Raw genomic sequence first — 27,959 nt, forward strand, 5'->3', positions numbered from 1 at the left:
ACACAACTGCACATTTATTTTCGGGAGGATTTTTTAATTGGGGGGGAAGGCTGTGAATACTAGGGAAAGAGAGGGAAAGTGTGGGAAAATCTATTATGGCAGACAGACATAAACTGGGGGCCAGAAAGGAGCTGATCATTTTGATGCTAATAAATCATATTCCTAGTCTCTGACGTCCTTATTCACTCCCTATACATTTTCTGTATTAGCAAAAACTTCCAATACATTAGGCTTTTTACCTGGGTTTGCAAGGTCAAATAAGAGAACTGAGATTCCTGTTTCTATCCAAATGGTCTTGGTTATACCAGAGTTGCAGAGCATCTTATCATGCTCTTAACTACGAACTTATGCTTCTGGGTCAGTGAAAGGGTTCAAAGGCTGCCTCATACGTTCTAGCATGCCTTGTTTCCACTGGAAAGTCATACTTGGTGTTTTTCCTGGTTCTACCTTGTCAAATTTGGCAAACTTCTCAGACAAAGTATATACTGCAAGATGCAGTGGTTGCATTGTAGACAAACTAGAGCAGTGGTATTCATTCTGTCTGTAGGCTTTTTCTTTTGCTAAAAGTTACATCTTTTTAGTACTTTAAGTGGTTGTTCAGAACTTAGTATGTCTGACTTGACTGTGGTTACTTGAAGTTTATCAATCATAGAAAGCTTCTGCCAACACTGTAACAAACTTTCTATAGTAATACATTTAAAGAAAATAAGTTATTGATGTTCAGTCATCAGAAATGTCCACTGACCTAGTTTTTAACCCAGCTATTTCCAGTGTGTCAACAGAAACATGAGATGTTTTGGCATAGACAAGCAAGTATAATTTTAACAAGATGTTTTACTTACTTGATAGGCAGGACTACTAATATATGTTGTACATATACTGTACATGTGAGTGAACAAACATTCTAAGCCAGGTTCTAAATCACATCATGGTTTGGGTAGAGGCTTAGATTCATACACTCTCTCCTTCCTTCTCCTCTGCAAGTTACCCTTATTTACAGTGGAGCAGCGTCTTAGATGTTGCTGCACCATCGAAAGTTAGCCTTGTGTCATGACACTGCTCATGTGTCCAGTGTAAAGTGAAACATGCAAACTTGACATAAGATCACAGCTTGTCTTCCATCACCTGGAAAATTATGTGAGCAGGACCAGTTTTTTGTTGCAAAAGTGAGCATTCAGAAATTAATGAATGGGTGGAAGTTACTAAATTCTACATTCTGGTGACTGTAGAAAGATAGTTATCTTATGATGCTGAATGATTCCTTCTGTTTTTGCCGTATTAGGTAAGGTGATAACTTTCATTGGGTTAACTTTTTCTGGAGTGCAGCCTTTCAAATGTCACAAACCTCTTCATAAAGTAAAGTGAAGAGGTATCTAATGTTTAGTTATAAATAGAACAGAGCTTTGTTACAACTGGTTGAAACACTTCAAATCCTTAGTGTTTCACAAACGAGTAAACACCAAGGAGTTATGACCATTAATACACTGTCCTTATTGTTTCCCATGCTTCCATATATTACTTGATTAAAATTTTGAATTCCTTCTGTATGTTTGGCACTGTTTCTCTACATACCAGTAATCATTTGTAAGATTAAATGAGGGGTTTAAAATCAATTTAAGGGTAAAAAAAATACTGCAATGAGCTGTTCCTACTTGTAAAAAGCAAATCAAGCAATTAAACCTACAGTTGTTCAAAGAACCATGCGCTAGTTTGTGGCTTCTGCAGTCTGAAAATAGAATCATACCTTGCATTCAAGTAGAAGACAGCTGGCCATTCTGATTTAGAGATTAGCTTAATGAAATAAACTTGGCTCTAAATATCCAGAACATGCATGATACAGTGATTAGTTGCAATACTGTTTAATGGGGAATTACACGATTGTGTACAGACTTGATCCAAAAATGAAGCCTAGAGCAAATGGTAGTGACTAATGTAAAGTGGAAACTGGAAATAACATTTATTTGTTTATTTTGTGGGGCAGCGATAGAGAGAGTGCAATAATTGAGATCAGGTGGTTTGGAACATTACTTAAAGTTGAGCAACTCAATATATATTTAACAACTGAAATAAATTATATCTTGTATTGAATATTTATATTTAGCAATTTCAAAAATTGTATTTTTGAAGTCTGGGATTTTTTAATATATAATCCTGGAAAGGGCACAAAATCTTGTATCTCTCACTCATCTTGTGTACCCCAAATATAAACAATATGCAAATAGCAACCAAAATGGGAGTGTCCCCTGTGGCTGTTGTCCCTAATCCTCACCAGGGTGTATTTTCTCCCCTTGGTTCCCTCATGTACTGGTGAGATAATCTTCCACAGCTGAGATTCAAGGGTTCATACCTGGATGAGACATGTGGTTTAACATAATGGTCTCAAGAGAAAGTCATGTTTGAAATGAATGAAGTCCCATTGAAATGAATGAAGCAAAACATTTGCAGATAATTCTCATTAATGTCAAACAGTATGTGTAACTAACTTTTCTAGATCAAGATGCTTGTGCTTTTCCCCCTAGTATGACTAGGGCAGTGTGTTCACTGGCTTTGCTTCACCTAAGGTTCCTCTAACTTGTCCAAGTTAAAGAACTAGTTACTAGTTTAAAGAAAAATTACTCTCCAGTAGGAGATCTTTCTCGTGCACTGGGAACCTGTTTCAAATTCAAATGGCAAGGTTCTTGTAGAGCAGAGTTTCTAGTGAAGAGATCTCCACTCCATCATTATGCCCAAAAAGCAATACAACTGTTTCAGGGGTTTCTGCAAGGGCAGGTTGGTGAGAAGACTAGGGTATTGCATGCTTCATAAAATGCATCAGGCATTGATACTTGCTGGTTCATTGAGACAATTTCTTTTAAGGAATCTTCCAAAGATTGGACGGTTTCTGACTCTACAATATCAAGTTCATCCACAGGTTTCTTGAGCAGGGTACCCCTTCCTCCATGAGACATAGGATAGCAGTTGCAGTCCTATCAGCCTTTTGTAGTTGTGTTCCTGTTGGGGGGGGGGGGAATATGTAAAAGCAGCCAGATGGGCATCCATTTAGTTCACAAAACATGAAGCTGCTTGGTCTACTGCAGAAGCTGCTTTCAAGTGCTGGATACGTAGAACACTGAGCAAGACTGAATTTTGAATGACATAGACAGATCCTGTCATGGGAATGAAATTGTTCTTGCACATCCTAATAAGCAGACTGCCCTATTACTTCTTAGGAGAATAATTGGATTTTGAAGTTGCCTATAATTTTTATGTCTTCTTAATTGAAAGCAGAGCAGTCTGGCCCATCATATAGTAGTTCTTTTTGTTCTGAGTTACAGTGGAATTACCCTGGAGAGACTCCTGGTATGTTCCTCTGCTCTGTCCTTTCACTTTTCCATCTCTGTGCTTAGTTCCATGTTGAGTTTGCCAAGGGGCAGCCCAATCCTGAGCTGCCTGGGGTGCCCAGGCTCAGCGGCACCAAGAAGGGCTGCCGCTGCATTCTGCGCCTCCCAGGCTACTTTCGTCCCTTCTCCTGGATAAGGTAAGAAGCCCCACAATAGGGCTACTCACTTTGCCGCCGACCAAAGGTTGGTAGTACGGTAAAGGCACTCGTGTAGGGCATGCAGCCCTACACAAGTGCTTTGGATCCTGTGGAGCAGAGCTCCGAAAACCCGCCTCCCATCCCTCCCCCCGGCACGCCTCCAGCCCGCCCCCTCCCCACGCCACACCTCCCCATCACGCTTCCCCCGCCCTCTCTCCACCCCCCCGCCAGCCTCTCCCCTTCTCAGAACGCCTCCTGTCCACCCCCGCTTACCGTGCCGCTACTCAGCGGTCCAGGAGACCACCAAGCCACAGAAGCTGGGTGACCACCCCATGCTAGCCCAGCACCAGACAGCGCTGGGCTAGCACCGGCGGGAGCCCGGTGGTGAGGCTGGCAAACGTGCCTTACGGCACGTTTGCGACAGTGCTCCATGCCGCCAAGCACAGGATTGGGCTCTTATTTAGTTAGTCCTGTGGACCTTACCCTGTTCAGTCACTGTTTGGGTACATGGGGAACACCTCCTTTCAGATAACATTATAGCTGAAGTAGGCTAGGACAAAATCTTTTCCAGAGAGCTCATTGCACTAGTTCCACTAGGTACAATGGGACATTTACAGGTAAGTGAGATTTCCATTTAAAATCCATTGGTACACCTTATTTGACCAGGGCTGTGTAGAACTATTGAAGGGTATCCTTTCTATTTCTTTAAAATATTTTCTTTAACTGCCTTGTTTGCAGGAGAGTTTGACACTGTACAGAGCCCCTCAACACCAATCAAAGATCTTGATGACAGAACATGTAGGAGTTCTGGGTCAAAATCACGGGGCAGAGGGAGGAAAAACAACCCATCACCCCCTCCTGACAGTGACTTGGAGGTATGTACTTTAGAAATTGATGAATAGTAACCCAAAGTTGCCCTGTGTTGGCTCCGACAGATGAAGAAGTGATTAAATGCTTTTCTTAAGATGGAAACCAAGTAGAGGATGATACAAAATATTGCTCATTGAATCAATTTCTGTTTATGAAGTAGCTATGAACTATAAATTGGCATAGTAAAAATGTGTGCCCCTTCCCTCACAGTGCTTACACGGAATAGTATTACTGTGGTGGGACAGATCCAACCACCTATACATATTTAACAATGTTCAGCTATGCTATCAATGTTTGCTTCTCCTCATTTTTCCTCTCCTGTATCAACTGTAATATAGAAGTCCTTACTAGGAACGGTTTGTGGTACATGATCAATATCTTGTCCAAATAGTTTCCCTTGCATTTTTAATGTTATTTCCCCTTGATTATACTTGCTGTGCCCACTTTCCATTCCAAGACCCAAGTGAACCCTGCAGCTCCCAAACTGGCATGATAATAAGTATCTGTCTTATTATTCTGTTCTTGGGCACCAAAGCGGACCCTAGATATTTCACCCTACAAGCTATCCTCTGTCAGTCTGGCCTGTATCTTCTGAGAAACTCAGTAGTGCCTTCCTTTACTTTCAGGGCCTTCAGAATGGATGAGAGAACAGCATCCCAGTAGAAATGGAACTTTTCCAGTGAGGTCTAATTGACCTCTGTTTCTCACTCCTTGACACACATTTGTCTGGTTGTTATGAACTGAAGAGGGTTATTAGCCACCCTGGGTCCCTTTAGGGAGAAGGGCGGGGTCTAAATAAAGTTTATTATTATTATTATTATTATTATTATTATTATTATTATTATTATTAGAAATGGTGAACAGTTAAATGGGAGACAAACAGTGTTCACACAATGAAATAAATCATAAGTTTATTAACTGCACTAGGTATTAGAAACCTGGTATTCTCAGGCTCAGTCAGTTTAGCATAGTGTACTTTCCCTCAATCCTTGCTCCAGACAAGCTTGTGGCTTATTTCTGAGTGAAGCTATGCAGGCCAAACTGAGGCAGACTTTTTCCAACTTTCATGGGCTGGGGTGGCTTCTTAACAATTATACTTTTAGGCTACATAATTAGCTTTTTGCTGTGAGAAAATTAACTTTGTATATAATTTTCCGGATGGTTTACTGATTTTTGTCAATGCTTTTGTTTGCAGCGTGTATTTGTTTGGGATTTGGATGAAACTATCATTGTCTTCCATTCACTTCTTACAGGATCATATGCACAAAAATATGGGAAGGTATGTGACACGTGAATTTAAAGCATCAATAAAAATTTAAGAACAGCCCTGCTGGCCTGGCTAAAGGCCTATCTGGATTAGCATTCTGTTTCCCTCAGACGTTAGCACCAGGATCCACTTTTTAAAATGACAATCTACTGGGACCCATATAGCTTTACTATAGAAAAAAGAGATCTAGAAAATATTTTTATCAATAAATTAATAATAATAATCAAATTCCTATACTTCCAAGGCTGCTGGAGACCTTACATATAATGTGTGTAGACATTCGCTAGACTCTGCCTAGAAATGGAGTTCAAGGATTGTTCCTCTAAACCAGTGATTTTCAACCTTTTTCCATTTCACCGTACATTGACAAGGTGCTAAAATTGTCAAGGCACACCAAGTTTTTTATGATTGACAAGACACATCACATTGCAAGTAAGGGTCTCATATCCCTCAGTGGCCCTACTAATAAATGACCCTCCCACAAACTCCCGTGGCACACTTGCAGACCATTCATGGCACACCACTTGTGGCACGGCACAGTTGTTGAAAATGGCTGCTCAAAACCTTTACAGTCTTTACAGGGCACCCAGAAGGCTGAACTGAAGAGCAAGATGTGCAGTTAGGGACTCCCAAGCCATTCAAAAGGTTGAAACTGGGTTCACATGTGATATATATATATATATTTACAGCATGCCAATTACTAGAGAAAATCAGAAACTGTGACATTTTAATTTGGGGGTATGAAGATTACCTCATATCACAGCATTCCAACCAATCTCTCCATTCAGAATTTCCTCTGCTGCCATTTTCTTCTGCAAAATTGGCAAGCGTGCTAGCAAAGTTATTTAATATTTCAGAAACATTTCTCAACCCACATTGCTGTAGAAAAATTTATATTCTCTTATAAGTGCTACATGTACATTCTTAGGGTATTTCTTCTTTGTGATTGCCACCAACTTCAGTAGCTTTTGTTGGAGACACTCAAAGAATGCAGATTCTAGCCTTGCCCATTTTACCTGAATGTCTTATGGTTCATTGAAATCATAAACGCTGTGAGGAATTTTATTGGTGGTGTTTAATGCTCTAGAACAGCTGCAGCAGAGAGATCCATATTGGAAACATTTCTCAAAACAAGGAGTCAACAGTTCACAGAGCAATAGTCTCTCAATTCCCCTGGCACTCATGCTTTCATGATCAGAGATCCCTCTGACTTACTGGGACACTAGATGAAGCTAAGTAGAAGAATAGTACCAAGGATTGCTGTTAAACCAGCATTTCCTTCTAGCCTTTATATCTATATTACAGGCCTATCTAGGAGATAATTATACTCTTCGCTCATTATTGGTGCCTAATTTGTTCCTGAAAATAGTCCTTGTATCAAAAATCCAGTCGGGTATAATTATTACATTAATTTCAGTGGGAAAAATTCTGATTTGTTCCAAAGCAAATACCAAAAGGAAAACACTGGGTGGCATGATAAAAAATAGAATAAACAACAATTATTAACTTTATTCAGCATCAATATAGCATTGAAGTCGAGGACAAAAGTATTTCAGAAGTTCTAGCATCACTCAGTGAGGTTTAGCACACAAATTTTAGTGGCAAACTATGAGCAACTTCTAGTTTCACCTGTTTTTCCACATTTCCCATGAATTTTTCCATTTTCTGTTCTTTAAGATCAGAATATTCATAGTAATTTGTAGAAACTTCGCACAAAAATAGATACACTGTAAAAGGGAGTGTGTGATGCGCATACCATGAAAACGTGGGCATATACTATCCATCAGGCGTTGTGTCTAACCTCTTCCCCAGCTACATTCTGTTTGCTGAAGGACCTGAAAAGCACTTCCCTTGAAAACCACAATCGCACATCCAAGAAGGGACACCTCTGTCCTACCGGGGGAAAAATCCAAAATTTGATCCAATCTCCTGGAACCCCTTCCTAGGCATGCAAGGCAAATTTTTCCTTTCTTTGTCGCCAGAGCTCAAAGCGAAGGGAAGGTCTACCCATTGGGTAAAATGGAAGATAGACCTTGCCTCCACGAGGGAGTTGGTCATTTTTCCCCCACAGCATTCCCAAGCCTTATATCAAAAATCTTGGTGTGAATAAAGAGGGATGGTCTTAATATGTGCAGTTTAGATAAGTGGAAATCCTTATGTATGGAAATACTGATAAAGAGATACAGCTTTTAGAACAATGTTCACTATGTTGTTTTGAAATTCTGTCTGGTACCATATAGAAAGAGCTACAGAAGTTTTGCTTCTAAATGCCTTCATTTCATTGTATTACAGTGCATGCTTCTGTATGTCTACTCAGAAGTAAGCTCCATTGAGTTCAATGGGACTTACTCCTAGGTAAGTGTATATAGGATTGCAACCTTAGAAACAAAATGATTATTTAAGGCTTTTTCCCTAATGCCACTCCATAATTTGCAACTATTGGGGGCATTAAGGGAGGGGCAGGTTTTTGACATGATTCAGGCTTCTTTCATCAGTCTATCTCTTCATAACTATAAGTGTTGGTTCTCCTGAGATATTTTTACTTTGTCTCCAAAGAGGCATTCTAGTAGATGGCCAGTCTAGCACAGAAGTCCACAGACAGACTGTCTGGCTCCAATTTATGCCCACTGCTAACGTAACCAAAGGCATCTGTATTTTGATCTAGGGAAGTGTTATAGTTGATCTAGCCTCCCTTGCAATGCTGGCTATCTCTGGCTAAGGGCCATGTTCCCAAGAGCCAATGAGCTGACAAGGTTTTTTCTGGTTTTGCTTTTTAAATTAAAATCAGCAATAAATGCAGAGCAGGGAAATTTTTTCAAAGGGTTTTCAGAACCATTCTTGCATCCTTCAAATGCAACTTCTCTTGTAATCATTTGACCACTGAGAGCATTTTCACATTACTTGCTTTGCTTCTTTCTTACTTTTTAAATATTCTTTTAAAATTGAGGGAAAATTCATGTTACTCTTTCATACTTTTGAGGCTATACCTCTTGAATTGGACTGATTTGATACCAGTGTCTGAGCCTGCGCAAAACAGGCATGGCCTTTCATGATCAGCCAACTTGTAACCCACATTTCCCCAATTGGCCCCTGGCTTCTCTTTCTCATAAAACCTCTTTATATATTCTTATTAACATGCGGCAGTTTCAATACATCATATCATGCCTCCTCCATATTGACAGCTCAAGAGAACTGGTGTTTTCATCTGGCAACAAAGTTTATATTTGTGTACCTGTTTTAAAATAAAACTCAGCATTTTGCTGTAAAGAGACCGCTGCTGGAAGTGCAACAGAGGTGAGGGGGAGAAGCATATAGATGTGCAACAACCTGTGAAGCAAGGAACAATTGTTATGCCTATGAACATCTTTCCCATACATACAAGGGCAGAGTGGGAGACACTCTGATCATAGGTGTTTGAGTATGCTGCATGCTCATATCTGTTGTTGAGATGCTTAGATAGAGTAGCATCGTAGAGGTTCAGGAGTCAAAGCAGGGTCTACCCCACCCTTCGGAACCCTCCTTGTTGACTTACCTCTGTGAAGGTAAGCCGTGTCCTTGCAACCCCAGCTTCTGTAATAGAGCTAAAATCCCTAATTTGGATCTGGAGCTTGGAGACAAGGAACCTGTTCACATTCTGAAAAGAGATGCTATTCATCTCCATATTGTTCCCCCCTGCCGGTTTGTTGATTGTTATTTGAGAAGACACAGTACCTTTGTATACAGTACCTCATCATCAAAATTCCCATCACCGTCGCTACTTTTGTGCTTATAGTTCTCTAAACATGGGCAGAGTAACATAGCTTCATACCATGCTATATGTGTTCCATGACTGGTGCTGTGCAGTGACTTGCTTCAGTCTTTGCTTGAATCCTATCATGTGAGGAGGGGCAATCATCTGGAGTTCTAAGCAGATGAGTTTTTTTAATGCTACCTTTTTGCAGATACAAAATATGTTATGCTTTTGTACTTCTGAGCGACCTCTGAGTCAGTTTAGATTCCCAAAGGGCAGCCCAATCCTGAGGTGTCTGGAGTGAAGGGCTGCTGTGATGCCAAAATGGCTGCCGCAGCATCCAACATGCCCTGGGCAGCTGCTGCCGCCTCCTCGGGAGAAAGGGACTTTCATCCCCTTTCCTCGGGTAAGGGAAGTAGACACAATTGGGACTACTCAATTCTGTGGCAGCACTTGAGCCAGTGTAAAATCAAAGAGTCTCCTGTCAGACCACACGGCCTGATGTGAGACTCAGGATCTGGAGGAGCCTAGCTCTACAGGTTCCAGTAAGCCAGCACACACAGGTCTGGCTAAGTCTGTCCCCTGCCCCATTGCCAGCAGCACTTTGAATTTTCCTTTTGTACTAGCAATAGTCTGTCTTTAGCACCATGATATTGCTGAATCAGTGTGAACATTTCTCCTGCCTGTTTAGAAGTCTCCTTCATTAGTATAAACTTGGAAACAATCCTGCCCAGGGGGTGTAAATTGTCACTAGGATGGTTTATAGCTCAGTCCTATTAAAAGTGCCCCACTGATGGAACATGTATTCCACCAGCAGAGGTGGAAGATGGAAGAGCCTGAACCTTGGTGCATGATGTTGGTTGTGCTAACTGGTGGTGAAGACACCATCATCTGGCACCAGCTGAGGCGGAAGTGAAGGCTGGTGAAGAGGGGAATGGAATGGGAGAGGGAAGAGTGGAATTGGCAGGAGTCAGGTTCAGCCAGATCCTATTCCTTTCTGCTTCCATTATATTTCTTGGTTCTGTCCGAGCAAAATAGCTGGTGCAAAACTGAGGAGACCCATAGGGAAGTGGAAACTTTCCCCAGGGCAAGGGAACAAAAGTTCCCTTACCCTGAGATGTTTGCTACTGCCCCCCCACCATAGGATGCAGCACGCACCTCCTTAGCATGCGTGCATTGGCAGGGGAAATTATGGTAGGAGCCTACATTTCATAATGTGTGTTACAGATTAAGGGTGCAATCCTAACCCCTTATCTCAGTGCTTTCCAGCACTGACACAAGAGCAGTGCAGCTCTGAGGTAAGGGAACAAACATTCCCTTACTTTGAGGAGGCCTCCGTGAGTGACACCCAGCTGCAGGATGCAGCACACATCCCATTGGCACCGCTACGCCAGTGCTGGAAAGCACTGACGTAAGGATTGCGCCCTAATCTACTAAACAAGTTTCAAACCAGACACTACTAGGTCTACTTTAGTACCAAAACTCAAGTTAATGGTTCCATTGTTGCTTCTCTTTGCATCATTTTTGCTACCATATATAGTTTGCAGTTCTCATATCTCTTACATCTTGAGGAAACACCAATGTTCATTTTTAGAAGTCATGTTTACTTCTCATGAAATTATCGCTCTAGCTCCTTAGCCTCTCAAACTTTAATTATCACTGGATTCCTTTGATGTTTTGACTATATATTTGTGTGTGCAGCTCAAAATAAAAATATGACTATAGTTCCGTGCAGTTTTGAACAGATAAATCTCACTCCACAGGATTTACATGCGCGTAGCTATACAGAATTATAGCTTTTCAGAGTTTTTTACTCCACTTGTGTGTGATTGATTATACATTTCTTTCCTTTTTTTTTTTTCCTCTGTAGGACCCACCTGTGGCAGTGACTCTCGGACTTCGGATGGAAGAAATGATTTTTAATCTTGCCGATACGCATTTATTTTTTAATGACTTAGAGGTAGGTATCCATAGCAGTATTTCAAACTGCCTGCACTCCAGCATTTAATCCTTTCTTTTCTGACAATTACCAATAGCTACAAATATAATCTTATAAAAAAAACTGGTAGCTATCATATATCCTTTGCTAAGCATCTCTACAAATACTAGATTGGCTGAAGCTGGATGTGACTGACAGTGACTAGTATTTGGTAATTATATTACTTGTTAATTACCTCCCCCAGTTAGGTGCAGCGGAAATTTTTTTTAAAGACCCTACCTACAAGCATACCATCTGTGTATTGCAACATGAAAGACTGCAATCTATGGAATGTCTTGTGCTGCTATTTTGTTTATTTAAAATGTCTAGCACTGGTGACTGGATTATTGGATTACTGGCTGAACCCCAGTCTTTTTCAGAATTTTACTTTTATTTTTAAAGAAGGCTTATTTTTAAAATAAGCCTTCTTTAAAAATAAAAGTAAAATTCTGAAAAAGACTTCTGACAAAGAACAATAATTGGCTTTCAGTTAGTGCAGTATTTGTATTTTTATTAGGGCTGATCATTGCTTCTAGCTCCTAAAATTGGTAAGAAAATGGGAGAGGAGTGTTTTTTGAGAGACTACCTACAAATGTTAGTGATTTTCCGGGAGTTGGGCCTTACCAGCAACGGCATCAGGCTCCTCTGTTCTTAAAACACGACTGTTTTTCAGCTAGGTGCCTGGCTGCCATCTTCTATCCTGGAGTGTAGCAGTACATCTGGTGCTTTCATCACTGCTGCTACTGCTCTCAGAAATGGCAGCATTTCAAGTTTAAAAAAAGACGAGCCTTCTACCACTATTGCTAGTATGTCCTGAAACTCTCCCCATATTTCAACAAAAGAAGTTTTTTGTTGATTTTCAAGAGTGATTTTCAGGATCTAAAATAACCCTTGAAAATCAGCATAGCTCTAGATCTACGTTTTTGTCTCTCCCTCGCCCCACTTCTTTGGACGACCTTTTTTAAAGGCAAATTATTTATTATTGTTAATAAGAATAGTTATTAACTATTTTTCAACATAAAGTTGTTCACAAGGCAGTTTACATAGCAAAATAAATAGATGGTTCCCTGTACCAGAAGGCCCACAATTTAAAAAAAAAAAAAATTCAAATTTCTCGTTATCCAACTGACTAATTGCTATTGTTCCCAGATTTAATGGGAAGCTAAAAAAAACTTTGATAGAGGCAGGATCAAAATAATACCTTCTGCATGGCACTCTCACTGCAAGGAAAACACTCTTGCCTTTTAGTGCAGCTGCCCTGTGTGGCAACATAACTCTGTATTGTTCCTAAGCATGAAATAGTCCTTCTGAACCTGAACGACTAGGCATTTGAAAGTCAGACGACCTATTTCTAGAAGAAGAAATTGGTTTACAGAACATAGAGCCATTTTCAAGGAAAATAAATACTTCTTGCAGATTTTTTTTTTAAATTGTTAAAACATTCTGTTCTTAGTGAAAGTGGAGTTGTAGGACAAAATGTTTTTAAAATAATATGCTTGTTAAAGTTATAGAATTTAGAATTCAGATTGATGAGTTTAAGCAAATATTACTTCTGTCTCATTGTAAATCATGAAAACAGTAAAAAAAAATGCAGCATAGGTTGCCTATCAAAGAAAACTTTTCTCCTTGGCAGATAATCCATACCAATTTTACTACTAATTCCAGCAGATAATGGTGAATGAGAGTTGTTGTTCATTCTCAGGCTGTAACTTCTAAGATCTGCTATATAATAGGATTTTTGTTTTTACTGCAGTGAGTCATTGTTTTTATTGGATAATGAAATTACTGACAATTCCAAGAGGTTCATTTTTGTGGGTCATCTGTAGGTTTTTCACATCTTAGCAAAACCATCAAGTTCTGAAACGTTCCTATAAGGAACTTGTTACACTGAGATGTGATTTCAGTTAATGTTGCTACAGTCAAAATTGGTTATTGTATATGAATTTGTAAACACTCAATAATGGAAAATATATTTTATCTTTCTTAGTTTTGAACTTGCACAGCCAGTGGCCCACTGTGACTTGAGTGTAGCCAGTTCTGTAGCAGTTTTAAAAGGTATTTTACCTTAAAATTAAAATTAACAGAGAGCTTTTTTTATTCTATCCCATCTCTCTTATGATCAAACAACAATATACTGATGTTATGCTAGCAGATTATTAGTGTCCACTGGGAATGGGAGGGAATTCAATATCCTAAATGCACTTGGATTACTGTACAGCGTTGCCTTCAGTGGGATTGTGCAGGTCCAAATACATTTAAGATTTATCCTAAAACCTGAATGGTTCTTCTGGGATTTGATGCAAACAGTTGCATTAATATTTTTTTTTGCTTATTTTTCTGAGATCTTGTGAAAATGTTAATTGACTTAAAACCTATTCCTGAGAAAAGTATGCAAAGAAGATAAGAACTATATCTAAGGTTTCTACTTTTCATGCTCAGTCATGCATAACAGGAAGCAAATGTTAACTGTGTAAAGTAAAATAGGGAAAGGGTGAGCCACAGGACCACAGAACAGAATGAACTAGAAAAACCACTGATACGTAGTACTGTAAAGCAGTGTGTCTCAAAATGTGCTCTTAGGAGCCCTAGGGCTCCACAAACACATCATGTGGCTGTGATCTGCTTGGCACTGCACCACTCCACCCATGTGCTGGCGCTCTGGGACTCCGAGACTCTGCACATGTACTGGTGAGACTCTCGGAGATTGTTTAGGAGTGTAAAGAGCTCCAGAAACAAAAAACCACTGAGTTTAAGAACCATTGCTATAAGGTATTCCTTCAGAAGCTAAATAAATAAATAAATAAATAAATAAATAAATAAAAGGAGAAACCCAAAATTGTTCCTAGTATTTTCAGTCTATCACTTATTAGTAATAGTCATTTTCAAATACAAGAGAAGAGGAATATTTTGTGATATTTTCTCATATACAGTTTATTAAATTGCTAAAAATATTTATCACAAGCATTTTAATAGTAAATGTAAATAGTAAATAAGAAATGTGCCACTTACTGGATTAATACAAACCAGGCTAAATAACAGCATATATGATAATGTTCCACCTGTATGCAATCTGTCGTGTTGTCTTTTCTTGAACTGCTTTGCTGATATTGGTAGGAGAAGCACCAATGGAAAAATGAAAGAGTAGAACCGTCATAAGCCATGCTTGGGACATCTGTGATCTTTGTCTGGGAACGAATCTCAAAATGCCCCTTTTCCCTAAGCACAGCTTAAAGGAAAGTTGCATAATGGTTTTCAGTAGCTTTGTGACATCACTAGCCAGTACACCATTTCCATTCTTTTTTCCCCTGGGAAAAATGCATAATTCCGTATCACTGAAGTATAAAGCTGGAGGAAACCTAAGGAGGGGTATGACAGGCAATAACACCCTGGAAGAATTGTGTGATACAGCACTGCCCTAGGAACAGAAGTTTCTTTATCCAGCTCTTGTAATTTTGGAGCAAAGAGGGAGAAAGGTCTGAGTGGCACTTGGCACAGAGGAACAAGGAATGAAGAGTAGACCAACACTTTTCCTCGACCTAAGATTCGCATGTAGTTGTTGGGGCTGTAAACTTGATTGCCTCACTTGCGAGCCCTGCAGTACAGTCAGGATACTGCTAAGTGTAAACGTGGGAGTGAGTGCTCTACAGGAAGTAGTTGGCTGCCCACTCCTCTTCCCAGATTCCTAACAGCTGTTCCAATGCTGCTGAATCAAACAACTAGCAACAAACTGCTTAAAGCTGCTAAGGAGAAAAGCTTTTAAGCACTCTTTATTTACTAAATTTCTACCTGCTTTATCTCCCCGAAGGGCATTCAAAGCTGCATCCAGATCTAGCCAAAGGGCATTCAAATCTAGCCAACTATGCTATTTTTTCTGTGCACTTACTACTGGCACATCATCTCCCTTCTCACTTTAGGCTACTCTGGACTCACAACCAAGTGACAGTGAAGGACTTGAGAAAGTAGAGATGCATTCTCTAAGGGTTTGCTAAATGATGGGAAAATATTACCCCACAAAAATACTCCTCAAGGATTGCCTTGTTTCTAGCCTGTATTTCAATGCAGATCCATTGCAAATCTGTATGGAAACATACTTCAAAAATTGGTTATATAGCTGAGCAGGGAAGAGGGGAAAGAGACACTGAGCCAAAGTTCCCTAGACAAAGAGAAGGGAAAGATATGGGGAAAGTGGATGCCAGAGGAAGAGAAGCAGGGGCAACCCCCAGTTGGTAGGAAAGTGGGAGGAAGCAGGGGGCTAAAAGAGGAAGACTGCAGTAAATGAGGGGATATATATATATATATATTTGATAAGCATCTCAATTTGGGGACCTTGGGACTGCTTTCTTGGAAGAAAGGTCCCTGCCCCCAAAGCATTGAATACCTCTGTAAACCCTGATAGATCAATCCTCTTCCTTTGCCCTCTTCCTTGTTTGCATGCTTCAAAACTAAGAGGGTGCTGGGTCACATTTCCAGTTTAAACAGTTGGTACACTACAGGGGGACCCCATTTCCTCGGATTCACTTATCTTTGCATCGGGTTTGCAAGCTCCCCCTCCCCCTGTGCACCTTCTCTGGAGGCAAAGGGAGTTCTGCTCAGACGGAGCGTCAAGGTTTAAAAAACAACAACTTCCGGTGTCTCCATGAAACCGGAAGTGTCACTAGAAAGTGTCAAACCAGAAGTGTCACGGAGAAACCGGAAGTTGCGTATTTTTACCTTAAGGATCGATTTAGGTGGGGGGAGGAGACATTCGCCTGTATCCATGGTTTTCCTTAACCACAGGGTGTTCCAGAATGGAACTCTTGCGGATTCAAGGCTATGCCTTAAGGCTTATTGGTATTACACATCCTTTTCATGCAGAAGGCTCCAGGTTCCATCTTTAGCTAGCAGGATGCTGAAAGATCTATGTCTGAGACCTTGGAAAACTGCTTTTCTTCACGTTGCTGCTTCCCAAATCCACTTTTCTGAAGCAAAACAATTATTTTAAATAGGACTGTTGAGGGTTTGTTAGTCACACTTGCATGTAAGCCTAGTTTTGTCTTCTGAGACCAACTAGTTTACTGTGACATGGGGTGTCATAGGCAATGTCTATGGCATTGCATGCATGAAGTAGATTAAATTCATACATTTATGGGCAGTTGAAGGTAAATGAAATTACTTGAAAAAGAAAAAGCTATTAAAACAAAGCTATCAAACAAGTATTAAACATGAATTAAACATGTATCCAATGTGGGAGATGCTTACTGTTGACAGAAAATATATATATCTGCCATAACTTCTAAATGCTACATTTTTTGCCATAATTTTGTCCTTTGAGCGTTCTAAGCATTTTAGTCATAGTTGGCAACCTTCAGTCTCGAAAGACTATGGTATCGCGCTCTGAAAGGTGGTTCTGGAACAGCGTCTAGTGTGGCTGAAAAGGCCAATTCGGGAGTGACAATCCCTTCCACACTGGGAGCAAGTGCAGTCTGTCCCTGACCTGTCTCCCTGGCTATGGGCCTTCCTTCTTTGCCTCTTAGCCTCAGACTGTTGGCCAAGTGTCTCTTCAAACTGGGAAAGGCCATGTTGCACAGCCTGCCTCCAAGCGGGCCGCTCAGAGGCCAGGGTTTCCCACTTGTTGAGGTCCACTCCTAAGGCCTTCAGAGCATTTTAACTATTTTGTATAATTTTTTTAAATTCAAATTTAAAAATTGCTTAGCAGTGGGCATAAATCTGAACTGAATTGGGTGACTGAGAGTACACTCCACGGCACACTTTCCTGGGAGTTAGCCCCATAGAACTAAGTGAGGCTTACTTCTGAGTAAACATGCATAGGGTTGTGCTTTGAAATTACTCTACATTTGAGATTCTGTAATTTATTTATAGAAAACCCAGCCATTGTCCTCGCAGGATTAATATAGCTGAGCTATAGAAGCAATCAGCTATGGAACTCTTATGAAATTAGGTTTAGAAAGTCCTTACTCATGTCATGTACATAACGTGTGTCAATATTTTTGCCCGCGATATAACATGGGTAGTAAATACATTTGAATGGTCTTGCCATTCTAAGTGTGCATTGGTGGTTGGTTAGAGAGCACTAAATCTTGATCACAGAGAAAGGATTGCAGCCTTTTGACTATGTAGAATTCATAAAAAAGTATTTCTGACTACCATAGCAACCTAGAATTCCAAGTACCACAACAAATTGAGGAGTACCCTAGTTCTAGTTTCCTAGAAGGAGTTTTAAAGAGTGCTTCTGTTAAAAGAATGGTAGTCTAGCTTACGAAACCTTAAATGTGCAGATTCTGCCATCTTCTGGCTATGGAAGTACTACTCAGCATTTGTATCTTTAATGGCTTGAGGTTTTATCACATAACTATTGAGAACAAGATATCTTTTTCTTTTAAATAAAATACCAAAACTCTTTCAACAGGAATGCGATCAAGTACATATAGATGACGTTTCTTCAGATGACAATGGACAAGACCTAAGGTAAGCTATGCCTTTAAAAATGAAATAAAATTTGTAACAAAATTAAATGAGTTCATCTTTTGTAGTAAGAAAATGTATTCACTTTTACATATTTTGGGTGTTTGCAGTACCTACAGTTTTGCAACTGATGGCTTCCATGCAGCTGCAAGTAGTGCAAACCTTTGTCTGCCAACAGGTGTAAGAGGAGGGGTTGACTGGATGAGGAAGCTGGCATTCCGTTACAGAAGAGTAAAAGAATTGTATAATACTTACAAGAACAACGTAGGAGGTGAGTTTTATTATTGAAAAGATGTCAGTCACATCTCTACTGTACATTCTTCCAAAGGGGATTACAGGTGTACATCACTTAACAACCTTCCACTTAATGATGGACTGCATATACAACGGTGGTCAAAGCACAACAAAGAGGCTCTTAATGAGGTAGTCAGGTCTTCCATAGCCTGCAGCAGTGTCTGTTTACACAACAAAGAGGCTCTTTATGTAAAAAAGAAGCAATCATCTCCAGTAGCCTGCACAGGCAGTGAATGTCTGGCAGGGAGTGACTGTTTACACAACAAAGGCACTAGATTGGGCCGAATGTTTGCTTAATGATGTAATCACATAACAACAGGGTTTGGAGAACATATCCCTGTTGTTAAGTGACGCACACCTGTATAATCTACCATGACAAAAGCCTTGACTTAACTTCCGTGTTTGCTGTTTTAAAAAAAAGAGAAAATCTCACTCTACACTAAAATGATTCACTGCTTTTCAGAAGAAAACTGAAGAAGAAAGAATCCAGGAAGAATAAACATTTGGACACAATGTATTGCAGAAGAAAATGTATTAGTGCTTTCTGTGAACTCTTATGCCACAGTGTATTGGGGCTTGTGACATAATACAAGAGCCATGGTGAATAAGGAAGGTACAGGCTATTATGTATAAACTCTAGTCAGTCAGGGAAAGGTTGTGAAAAGAACTTGTACAAAGTCTTGCTCAAGAGCTTCTGCAAACAGAAGAACTTCTGATTTGGGGTTGCTTTTGTCATGCAGTGCTCTTCCGCTAGATTGGAAACAGCCCTTTCAGGAGCAGAAGAGGCTTTCCAGTAGCGGAAGGACACCTTTGGATTCAAGTCAAATAAAAAGTAAGATATCTGCTATATTTCTTGAACAGGTTGTTCATATCACTCAAATTAGAGCTGACCTTCACATATGAAAAGGTACTGAGCTGTACTATTTCATAGTTACCATTCCTATACTGTACTGTTTTGGACAGCACAGTAGAAGTTTGCATACTTTTCTCTGTCAAAAATTCACTGCTTGCAAAGAAAGTCCGTTTCTTGGTAGCTTCTCAGATAGAATGCTTTCTGTTCTCACTTTTTCTTGGGTTTGCTACTTTTCTACATCTAGGGATAGTGGTGTTCTTTACATGAGGGAGCATTCAAACATACTAGTTCCTAACAGTCAATCTAAAATGGTACGTTCTAGATGTGGCTGAACTATGATTCATTTAAAAAAATTGTTAACCCTCTTTGTATAGGACTATCCCAACAGATGTACATTTTTAAGTGATACACAGTTTCGTAACAAGTTACCTCTTATTCTTATCAGAGATATCAGAAGTTTCTTATTTTTCTGAATAACAATATCTTATCAGAAGTTTCAGGCTTTCATTTATATGTGTAGGTTCTAGACCAAGGATGTTCAAAGTTTTTGGCAGGAGGGCCACATCATCTCTCTGCCACTGTGTCAGGGCCGGGGGGAAAAAGAATTAATTTACATTTAAAATTTGAATAAATTTACATAAGTTTACATAAATGAATATAATAAAGATGAACTTCTATGAATGAATGAAGGTCTTGCAATATCTCAAGGCCTATAAAAGGCCTTGCACAAAACAAGGCTGGCCTTTCCTTTGCTGCCGCTACTGCATTACAGACATGAAACAGCAAGCAGTGGAGGAAGCCCTCATTCCACAGCTCACGCGAGAGGTCAAACGGTTGCCCTCACGCTGAGAGCAGTTGCATCGGGCCAGTGTGGGCTCCAACAAATCTCCAGAGGGCCAGAGGCTCATTAGAGACTGGGGGTACTCTGAGGGCCACATTGAGAGGCTTCGAGGGCCACAAGTGGCCCCAGGGCTGGGTTTTGGGCACCCCTGTTCTAGACCATGACAACAGGAATATTTTTAAACAAATCCTTCTAGGTAGTATAAAAAAATTACAGTACCTGCACAATAATAAACTACATAAACATACATATAGGATTTTAAATAAAATAAAACATTGTTTTGATTTTAAAATAGATTTCAGGCAACCAGTAAGATAAGAATCTCTACTATCAGTTGACCAGACTCTTAAGGATAGAAACTTACCCTGTACCTTCTTGTATAGGGGAGAGGAGTTTAGATAAATAAGAGAGCATGCCAAACTCTTCCCACTCTAAAGATATGTTTCAGATAGCATTTTTGATTATATAAAGTGTGGGGGAAAAAGTCAAATTTTCCTCTCCGTCACTCTCAGAAGAGATCCTAAAGCAGCAGTTTCTTACATAGAATTCTGGGTGGCTTCTAATGAAGTCTCTTTTCTGAGAGCCACACTAGAAGACTGGCTCTCTCTGTTAAACATCATGGGGGAAGCTGCTATGTAGGAGCAGGAAGACTGAAGAAAGGGTGTGTTAACCTTTGCACTATTCTCTGCTCAAATAGCAGCTGGACTTTGGGGAAAAAAGCACAGGTGGAAAAGGTTCAACACCTCACCTACAGCAACCACTCTCCTGTGACTACATTTCATTAAAAAAGAAAATGGGTGATCCAATTACAGATTTCCTGTGGAATATGGCTCCAAATGGCTGCAGAATGCTATCTTCATTCTAAAACAACATTGTACGAAAAATCTTATTATGTAGCTTCTCCATGGAAATATTTCAATTAATACACTCAAAATGGTACTACAAATTCTGGCCACTTCTGGGAAAGCAAAATGCAATCTTAAAATCCTGTGTTTTCCTTTGCATATCAGGACTTCTTGGCCCTGCAAAAAGAGATGCATGGTTACAATTAAGAGCAGAAATTGAGGCTCTCACCGACTCCTGGCTGACAAATGCACTTAAATCATTATCAATTATTAGTACAAGGTGAGTTTGCATTTATTTTTAAATATCAATTCTTATATAGCAGAATAGCATTCAAACGTAAGGCAAGATTACGTACATGTGAAAGGAAAAGAAACACATTTTAACTGACCAGTTTCAAGCTTTCTTGTAGTTATTAAAAAAACAAACTTTAAACATAAACCTGTATAAATCAGTATATCATGTAAATAAGCCTGTGATGCGTTAAAAACCCACACGCTAACAGTACATGAGGCTACTCAGAAGTAACTCTCATACTGTTTATACAGGAATATACAGTACATTCATATAAGAACTCTAATTTCTGATCAGAGACTAATCAATATTAATTGTATTCTGCAAAGCTTGCAGCAATAGTAACAACTGATATCAGATGTATAGACTTATTCTAGACAAATATATTTTGTCATTATGTAGATAATATGCTTTGTCTCCCCCTATAGGAGTAACTGTGTAAATGTCTTGGTAACAACAACCCAGCTTATACCAGCCCTTGCAAAAGTCCTGCTGTATAGTTTAGGAGGTGCTTTTCCAATTGAAAATATCTACAGTGCAACCAAAATAGGTAAGAAATTAATGTCCTTGTCTTGGCATCTCAACTCATATGGCAGAAGACTAGCCTCACCTTTCATGAAGTTACTACAGATATTAGTGCTAAAAATTCAAGCTGCCTTGGGTGCCCTGATGCAGAGAAAGGTGGAGTATACAATCAATCAATCAAAAGTCATAGTTACCTGTATAGGACGTTGATCTTCATCTGGAAGGGTATTACAGTGCCAAACTTTAACTTACTCAATTTTGCATTGTTCTGGGAAATATAAAATTCCACTTACAACTGCCTAGTCAAAGCAAAGCAATTTAATTTCTTCAGTTTTATCTGGGAAATGGTGAGAGAACTTGGTTTTATGGACATTCTGTCAAACGATAAGGGGTGACACTTTGGGGAACCTGATTGGGAAATTCACCTAGTGAAAATTTGGCCCTTTAGCCTAAGGGTCTTATGGATCAGTTGATTGCACCCCAATCAGAGAGGTTCCTGGAGGACCCAGGAAGCACCCATGCTGAGGTCCTTGGGGGGAGAAACTTCCTGGTTATGGAATCTGAAGACTGTCCAGGACATGGCCAGTGGACAGATTTAATTTATTCTTCAGGAAGCCTTGTCCTTGCAAGCGAGAATATTCCAAGTTGTAAATGAATTTGCAAGACCTTAGATCATCATCACACTGGAACACACGTGGAACACTACATCACAATGTTACCTGTCCAACCACAGCATGGGCGAAGGCTTTCTGTTCTGTGCCACAACCTCTACATTTTGCAACTGATCTTCTCAGAACCTTGCACCAGGCAGCCATTTCCATTGCCCATTGCCCCAGCAGACTTTGTGCCCTGATTTCCAGGCAGTAGTGGCTATCAGGTGTGAAGTTCTGAGAGGGTTGGCTGCGAAATGTAGAGGCTGTGATGCAGAACTGAAAGCCTCTGCTCATAACATTGCGATGCTGGATCCCACCCACGGTCCATGGTTTGGAGGCTACTGCCTTAGAGGAAAGGAGACACACAGATGTCCCACAGTGCTGCAGCCTTCTATTCCAGTTAATAGACCTTGATTAGCATGATGCCAAAGCGCAGCATTACCTCACCCCCTAGAGAGTGAAGTCCTGGCTGTCTCCTGAGAATGTCAGCTAAAAACCAAAACAGAGTTTTGAGTTAGGAGAGAAGGTGTATGTTTTTGGAAACACAGGTCCTTGGCAACAGGTCAAGGACCCCAACTGCGTTTTCATGGTCTGTTTAAACAATACAATTTAAACATTGCTTTTCAGGTCATGTCTTCTACAGTACAAATTCTTCTGTAGAAATTTTGGTTCTTGGTTATAAAACCATGCTCACTTCTCTGTGGTCAACCTGTATTTCTCTCTCTTTCGCCTCATCTTTTGGAGCTAAATACAATTATATGCAAATGTCATTCATCCACTCACGCAAGCAGCACAATTATTATGACATGGCATAATAATTACAAGTGCTTATCAAAGGGCGAACATGTTTTTTTCAATCATGACAACTCCTAGCTGTTTATGGGATTCTCCTTGCCCTGTGTAGATCTTTATTTCAACTTCTTGGATAGCTCAAATAAATAGTGCATTGTTTTTCAGGCAAAGAAAGCTGTTTTGAGCGTATAGTGTCCAGGTTTGGCACTAACATAACTTATGTTGTGATTGGAGATGGCCGAGATGAGGAACATGCAGCTAACCAGGTAACTTCTCTCTGAACTTTTTATCTCATTTATCTTCCAGGAAAAGAAAGTTGCTTTGAACGAATAATGCAAAGGTTTGGCAGAAAAGTAGTGTATGTTGTAATTGGGGATGGTGTAGAAGAAGAACAGGCAGCAAAAAAGGTAACCTGTCTCATGAAATGTTGGTGTGATACGTAGCTATTGATGCAAGCTTCTCTGTTTGCATATTTGTTAGTGGCAAATGATTGGAGTTGATAGATGCCAAAAGCCAAAGATAGAAGGCCTGCAATGAAACCATTTGGATTCTGGCATATGCTTTATTAGTACTTGCATGATATAGAAATAAATCAAACGGATATTGTTGGTCAATGTTAAAATAGATAACTAACAAAACAAATTGAACCTGCTAAATGCATATGAAAGATGCAGCAAATCTGAGCTTTGCAAAATTTCATAAAGAAAGATTGTAGGCAGGGAGATCCATGTGCAATCTACTGTACCCATAAGAGGTCACTGCATCAAGATGTTTATGTGCCATCAAAATTTACATGTGGGATGAAAGGTACCACCAAGAGCTCACTCCTGTATTCTTGGAACAACTGTAATATGAATATTTGAGGACTCAGTAGACCGTGTCAGTAAAGAAAACTAGCTGGAAATCTTTCAGCATTTAACGCATTCCACATTTCAGAATAATCATCAGCAATGTGGAAAAGATATATTCTTGGTGACATACATTTCAGGCTCTGACCAGAACTATCCAAAACAATTCTACTCTCAGTAAAACTACAAGATGTGTCATGTTTTATATTGGATAGCAGCTGTTAGCTGTGCTCCTTAGTTAGAGGGATTATTTTGAAAATTAAATGCTGGTTCCAAATGGTTACTTTATATAGATGCAGTACAGGTGCTGGGGTTGTCTTGTAGTCTGTTCAGAAAACCAGGTAGATGGTTTCTGTACTGTATGGTTGGCATGCTTTTCTCTAAGTTGCTTGCATGAGTGGATTCGGAAGAATAAATGAATGCAAATTCTTCACAAATAGATCTGAACTGAGTAAAAGTAAGGTTCTTAAAACAGCAAGCTACATGTTTGCAATATTTTTAGTTACAAAAACATTTTTCCAAAGATCTTGTTTTTTGCAATGCACTACAGTATGATTGTTGCTTGACAATTTTACACAACAGTAGACTTTTCATTGGTGCAGTAATAACAAGTGCCATATCAAAACCTGAAATTCTATTTCACTAGAAACAGCCCCACCACTGACTTCCAAAGGTATGTTCAAGAAGCGCATAAGTTGTTTGCATCTTCCCTTCTGGGAGAATATATGGGCTCCAGATGCCTGTAGACTTTGTGCATCTCCTTACAGGGGAGAGATTTGCAAGTTCCCAGTTTAACATCCAAAAGGGACTGCAAAAAGTGGGTGCACAAAGGGCTTCTCTATCTGCTCATTAGCACTTCTTATAAGATCTGAAGATGCCCTATGGTTTTATTTTCGTAGGCTGAATCTGCCTGCAGCTATTAAAAGCTATTAAACACACAGCAGTGTATTTTATACACCATCACTTTCCCCTGGCTGAACAATATTGTTCCTCTTACACTCACCCTTCAAATAACATTTCTAAACTCCTTATTGTAAAATATTAGTTCCGATCTATTTTTGTCTGATTTTTTCTGTTTGTCTTATTAAGAAAAATCAGGATAATTCTAAACTGCTCAATCAGAGTGTATGAAAACAAGCATTGCTGGTGTGCAGTATGTCAAGTATATTGTTCATTTCTTCTCACCTTTTTCTCCCTAACAAATGCAGCACAACATGCCTTTCTGGAGAATATCTAGTCATTCGGATCTCCTGGCTCTACACCAAGCGCTGGAATTAGAGTATTTGTAACTGTGTCACATAGCTGACAACTTTTTATATTTCAAAGTACACTGAATTTTTTTTATGTGTGATCCAATGCCTCTGGCTTGACACAAATGTATGGTCTTAAGAAGGAAAAAGCAATATTTGGAATGAATATTCCAAAGTGAAGGATCCAAATCACTGAAGAGATGTATGACTTCTAATTCTACGCCAGGATGCTCTATATGGTCTTATACACAAAACATTTTTTGATTATTTTAAAGAACTAAGAAAGGAAGTTGCTGGTACACACCAAATGAGCCCTAGCCAGAGTGAATAGCTTTTGCGATGGACTCAGACTGGGAAAGCAATGACATGCATTTTCTGATCGACAAGGGTGGTATTCAACAACATTCCTCACTATGGGATATATTCTCAGCACTGAGGTTTGAATCAAACTTTAGTTTACCTAACCCAGAGAATCTGAATTGGAATGCACTCAGACTGTACGATGACAATCTTGTCTAGATCTGTAATATGTGTAAATTATTGATGAAAATAATTTACTGTGACTTTATTAGCAGCTGACTTTGGAAGTGGATGCAATTTATTTCTTTTGTTTGGGGTGGGCGGGCGGAGGGGTATATAATAATTATTGTCTCTTTTTTAAGTTGGGCAAACAGAATGTGCATAATGATGTGTTGTGCCTTAAAAGACAAGATCTTGTTTGTGTGTTACAATGTAACATTGGTTTAAAACAATGTAGATAAAAAATAAATTTTTGTGATAATTTTTGACATGACCAAATTTCAAATTTAAATAATCAAAGAACAATGCTGTATCAAAAGCACCTATTTGCTGCCGTAAGAAAAAAAAGTATAATTGAAAGTCTGTGTTTTTATTTAGTTTCTTAATAATTCCGCTGACTGTAGGAGGCAAGAAAGATAAGAGAATGTCATGAAGTTGAAATGATATTGGGCACTGTGGAAAAATGATTGATTTTTTGAGAATTTTTTTCTCCATTTTCACTTTTAAAAAATCTGTGTTCATAGACTACTTGCGCCGCAAGTGGTTTGATTTTTATGAAGTGTATTTTAAAGCCTGTAGGCTATGTGCCATTTACCTAGTCTAAAATAATTTAGCATATTTAATAGGTAATTGGATGCACAGAAACATGGTTGTAGTGTCATGTTTATTCTCAGAATTAACATAATAAATAAAACTAATTCAGAAAATAAGAGGGAATACTAATCCAGTTCCAGACTGCATCAAGCGCAACAAAAGAGAAATTACTTAATATATGACTAGAACAGGAATAATGTGCTCCTAGAATTAAATTTGCTGTGGAACTACAAAATATTTATATTGCTGTGCGATTTTGCCAGTGCTCCTTCCTACTTATAGGTTCCCATCAGCATCCAGTTTGTTTAAATTTTTTTCCAACTGGCCTTAAACCTATGGAAAGGGATTCAATAGGGTACAGTTGAGCTTTCTTCCCTTCTTCCTCATCCATAGCCAGCCCTTAATCCCTCATTTATCACCACATTCTGGCCATTGCTTGCAGCAGTAGGCCAAGGTGTGCATCCTATATATCCATCTAACTGTTTTTCTCCTGTCAAGGTTTCCATCCCCTAAATTACTCTTCCTCTGAGCTAGCATAACCACATCATGACCCATAAGGATGGGTGGGGGAAGGGAAGGATGGAGCCCAATCCTTACCAGATTGAGGCCAGTGAGTGGCCCCTCCCCATAAACACGCCCTACAATTAATCTACTCTCCAAAGCCTCACCTTCACATTACTGCATCTCTGCATGCATGAACTTGTGAAATTGAATCCTGGGGAAGTGAGGGGCTACTTATGTACATGAGATGCATACCAGCTTCCTGCTGAACGTAATAGCCAGCAGCTTACTACAGTATGCTTGCTTGACTAAGAGCCAGCTGAGTAGGAGAAGGAAAGGAAGCAGGTGTCTTCATTTAACCCTATACTGATCCTCTCCCATGAGAACAGGTACATTCATGACAGGATGGTGATGCTATTAATTTCCTAGTATCTCCCCCTTTAAAAATATTGGTATCTCCCCCCTTTAAAATATTGGTAATATTCCTGAGAAGTAGTTTCAGTATAAGAACTTGTTTTTTGTCTTCTTCCTCTAGTATCCCAGATTTTTTAAAAAGAGGGAATTTATATATGCTCTGCCTTCCACATCCTGTTCTCTACTTTAAGTTTCATTGCCATAATCAATCTCAAATATTACATTTGTCCAACAACAGTTTTTTGGTGCAAAAGATACAGGTAGAGCCTATTTATACACGGATTTTTTATACACAGATTTGACTCAAAACGAATGGCTCCTGTGCTGATTCCTGGAGAAGGGGAAAAATGCATCCCCTTAAAATCAGTTTTAAAAACTGAACAGTCCTTTAACAATAGCCTCCTTAAAGAGAGAGAGAGAAAGAGGAGGGCAGCTGACTGACAATCCATCAATCCTTCTCTCTCCAGAGGACCCCTCCCTTCCCCCTGAGCATGTGAAAGAAAGGTGATCACTTTGCATTGGTGAAGGGAGGGGCTGAGTGAAGCGCTTGGAGGAGAACTGATTGATGGATTGTCTTCTTAATGACTCTTATCTTACATCAGCAAGGCTGTTTTTAAATCTCCTGAGCAAAGAAACTTTGTTTTCCAAATTGATTCGGTATAGTGCATTTTTTTGCCATCCACATGAGTGCTTGGAATGGAATCTACTCTAATAATAAGGTTCAACCTGTACTTATAATAGTATATGTTAAGACACAAGCAGTTCCATTTTCCATTGAGTGTATATTGTTTCTGGTAAGAGTATGAGAAAGCAGCAAGTTTTATAGCCTCAGAGATGGAAAGTCACATGTGCAGTTTTGTCTTAAAATCAGTCAGCTCAGACAGTACTGTGAAATGTAACCCATTCCGGTTCTC

At 39.5% G+C, this 27,959-nt stretch overlaps 1 protein-coding gene across 1 annotated transcript in view; it reads left to right on the plus strand.

Moving 5' to 3' along the window:
• The window catches only part of EYA4 (EYA transcriptional coactivator and phosphatase 4), a 40,648-nt gene extending 15,592 nt beyond the window's left edge, over positions 1 to 25,056 (plus strand). Inside the window, exons 7-15 of the mRNA XM_066611208.1 lie at positions 4,259 to 4,392; positions 5,583 to 5,666; positions 11,255 to 11,344; positions 17,769 to 17,827; positions 17,935 to 18,095; positions 20,823 to 20,937; positions 21,378 to 21,499; positions 23,226 to 23,326; positions 24,976 to 25,056. Coding sequence (XP_066467305.1) covers positions 4,259 to 4,392; positions 5,583 to 5,666; positions 11,255 to 11,344; positions 17,769 to 17,827; positions 17,935 to 18,095; positions 20,823 to 20,937; positions 21,378 to 21,499; positions 23,226 to 23,326; positions 24,976 to 25,056 — 947 coding nt within the window. The remainder of the gene's footprint in view (positions 1 to 4,258; positions 4,393 to 5,582; positions 5,667 to 11,254; positions 11,345 to 17,768; positions 17,828 to 17,934; positions 18,096 to 20,822; positions 20,938 to 21,377; positions 21,500 to 23,225; positions 23,327 to 24,975) is intronic.
• Positions 25,057 to 27,959: the final 2,903 nt, after the last annotated feature.

Source organism: Tiliqua scincoides, chromosome 1 (assembly GCF_035046505.1).
Source record: "Tiliqua scincoides isolate rTilSci1 chromosome 1, rTilSci1.hap2, whole genome shotgun sequence".
NCBI lineage: Eukaryota > Metazoa > Chordata > Lepidosauria > Squamata > Scincidae > Tiliqua > Tiliqua scincoides.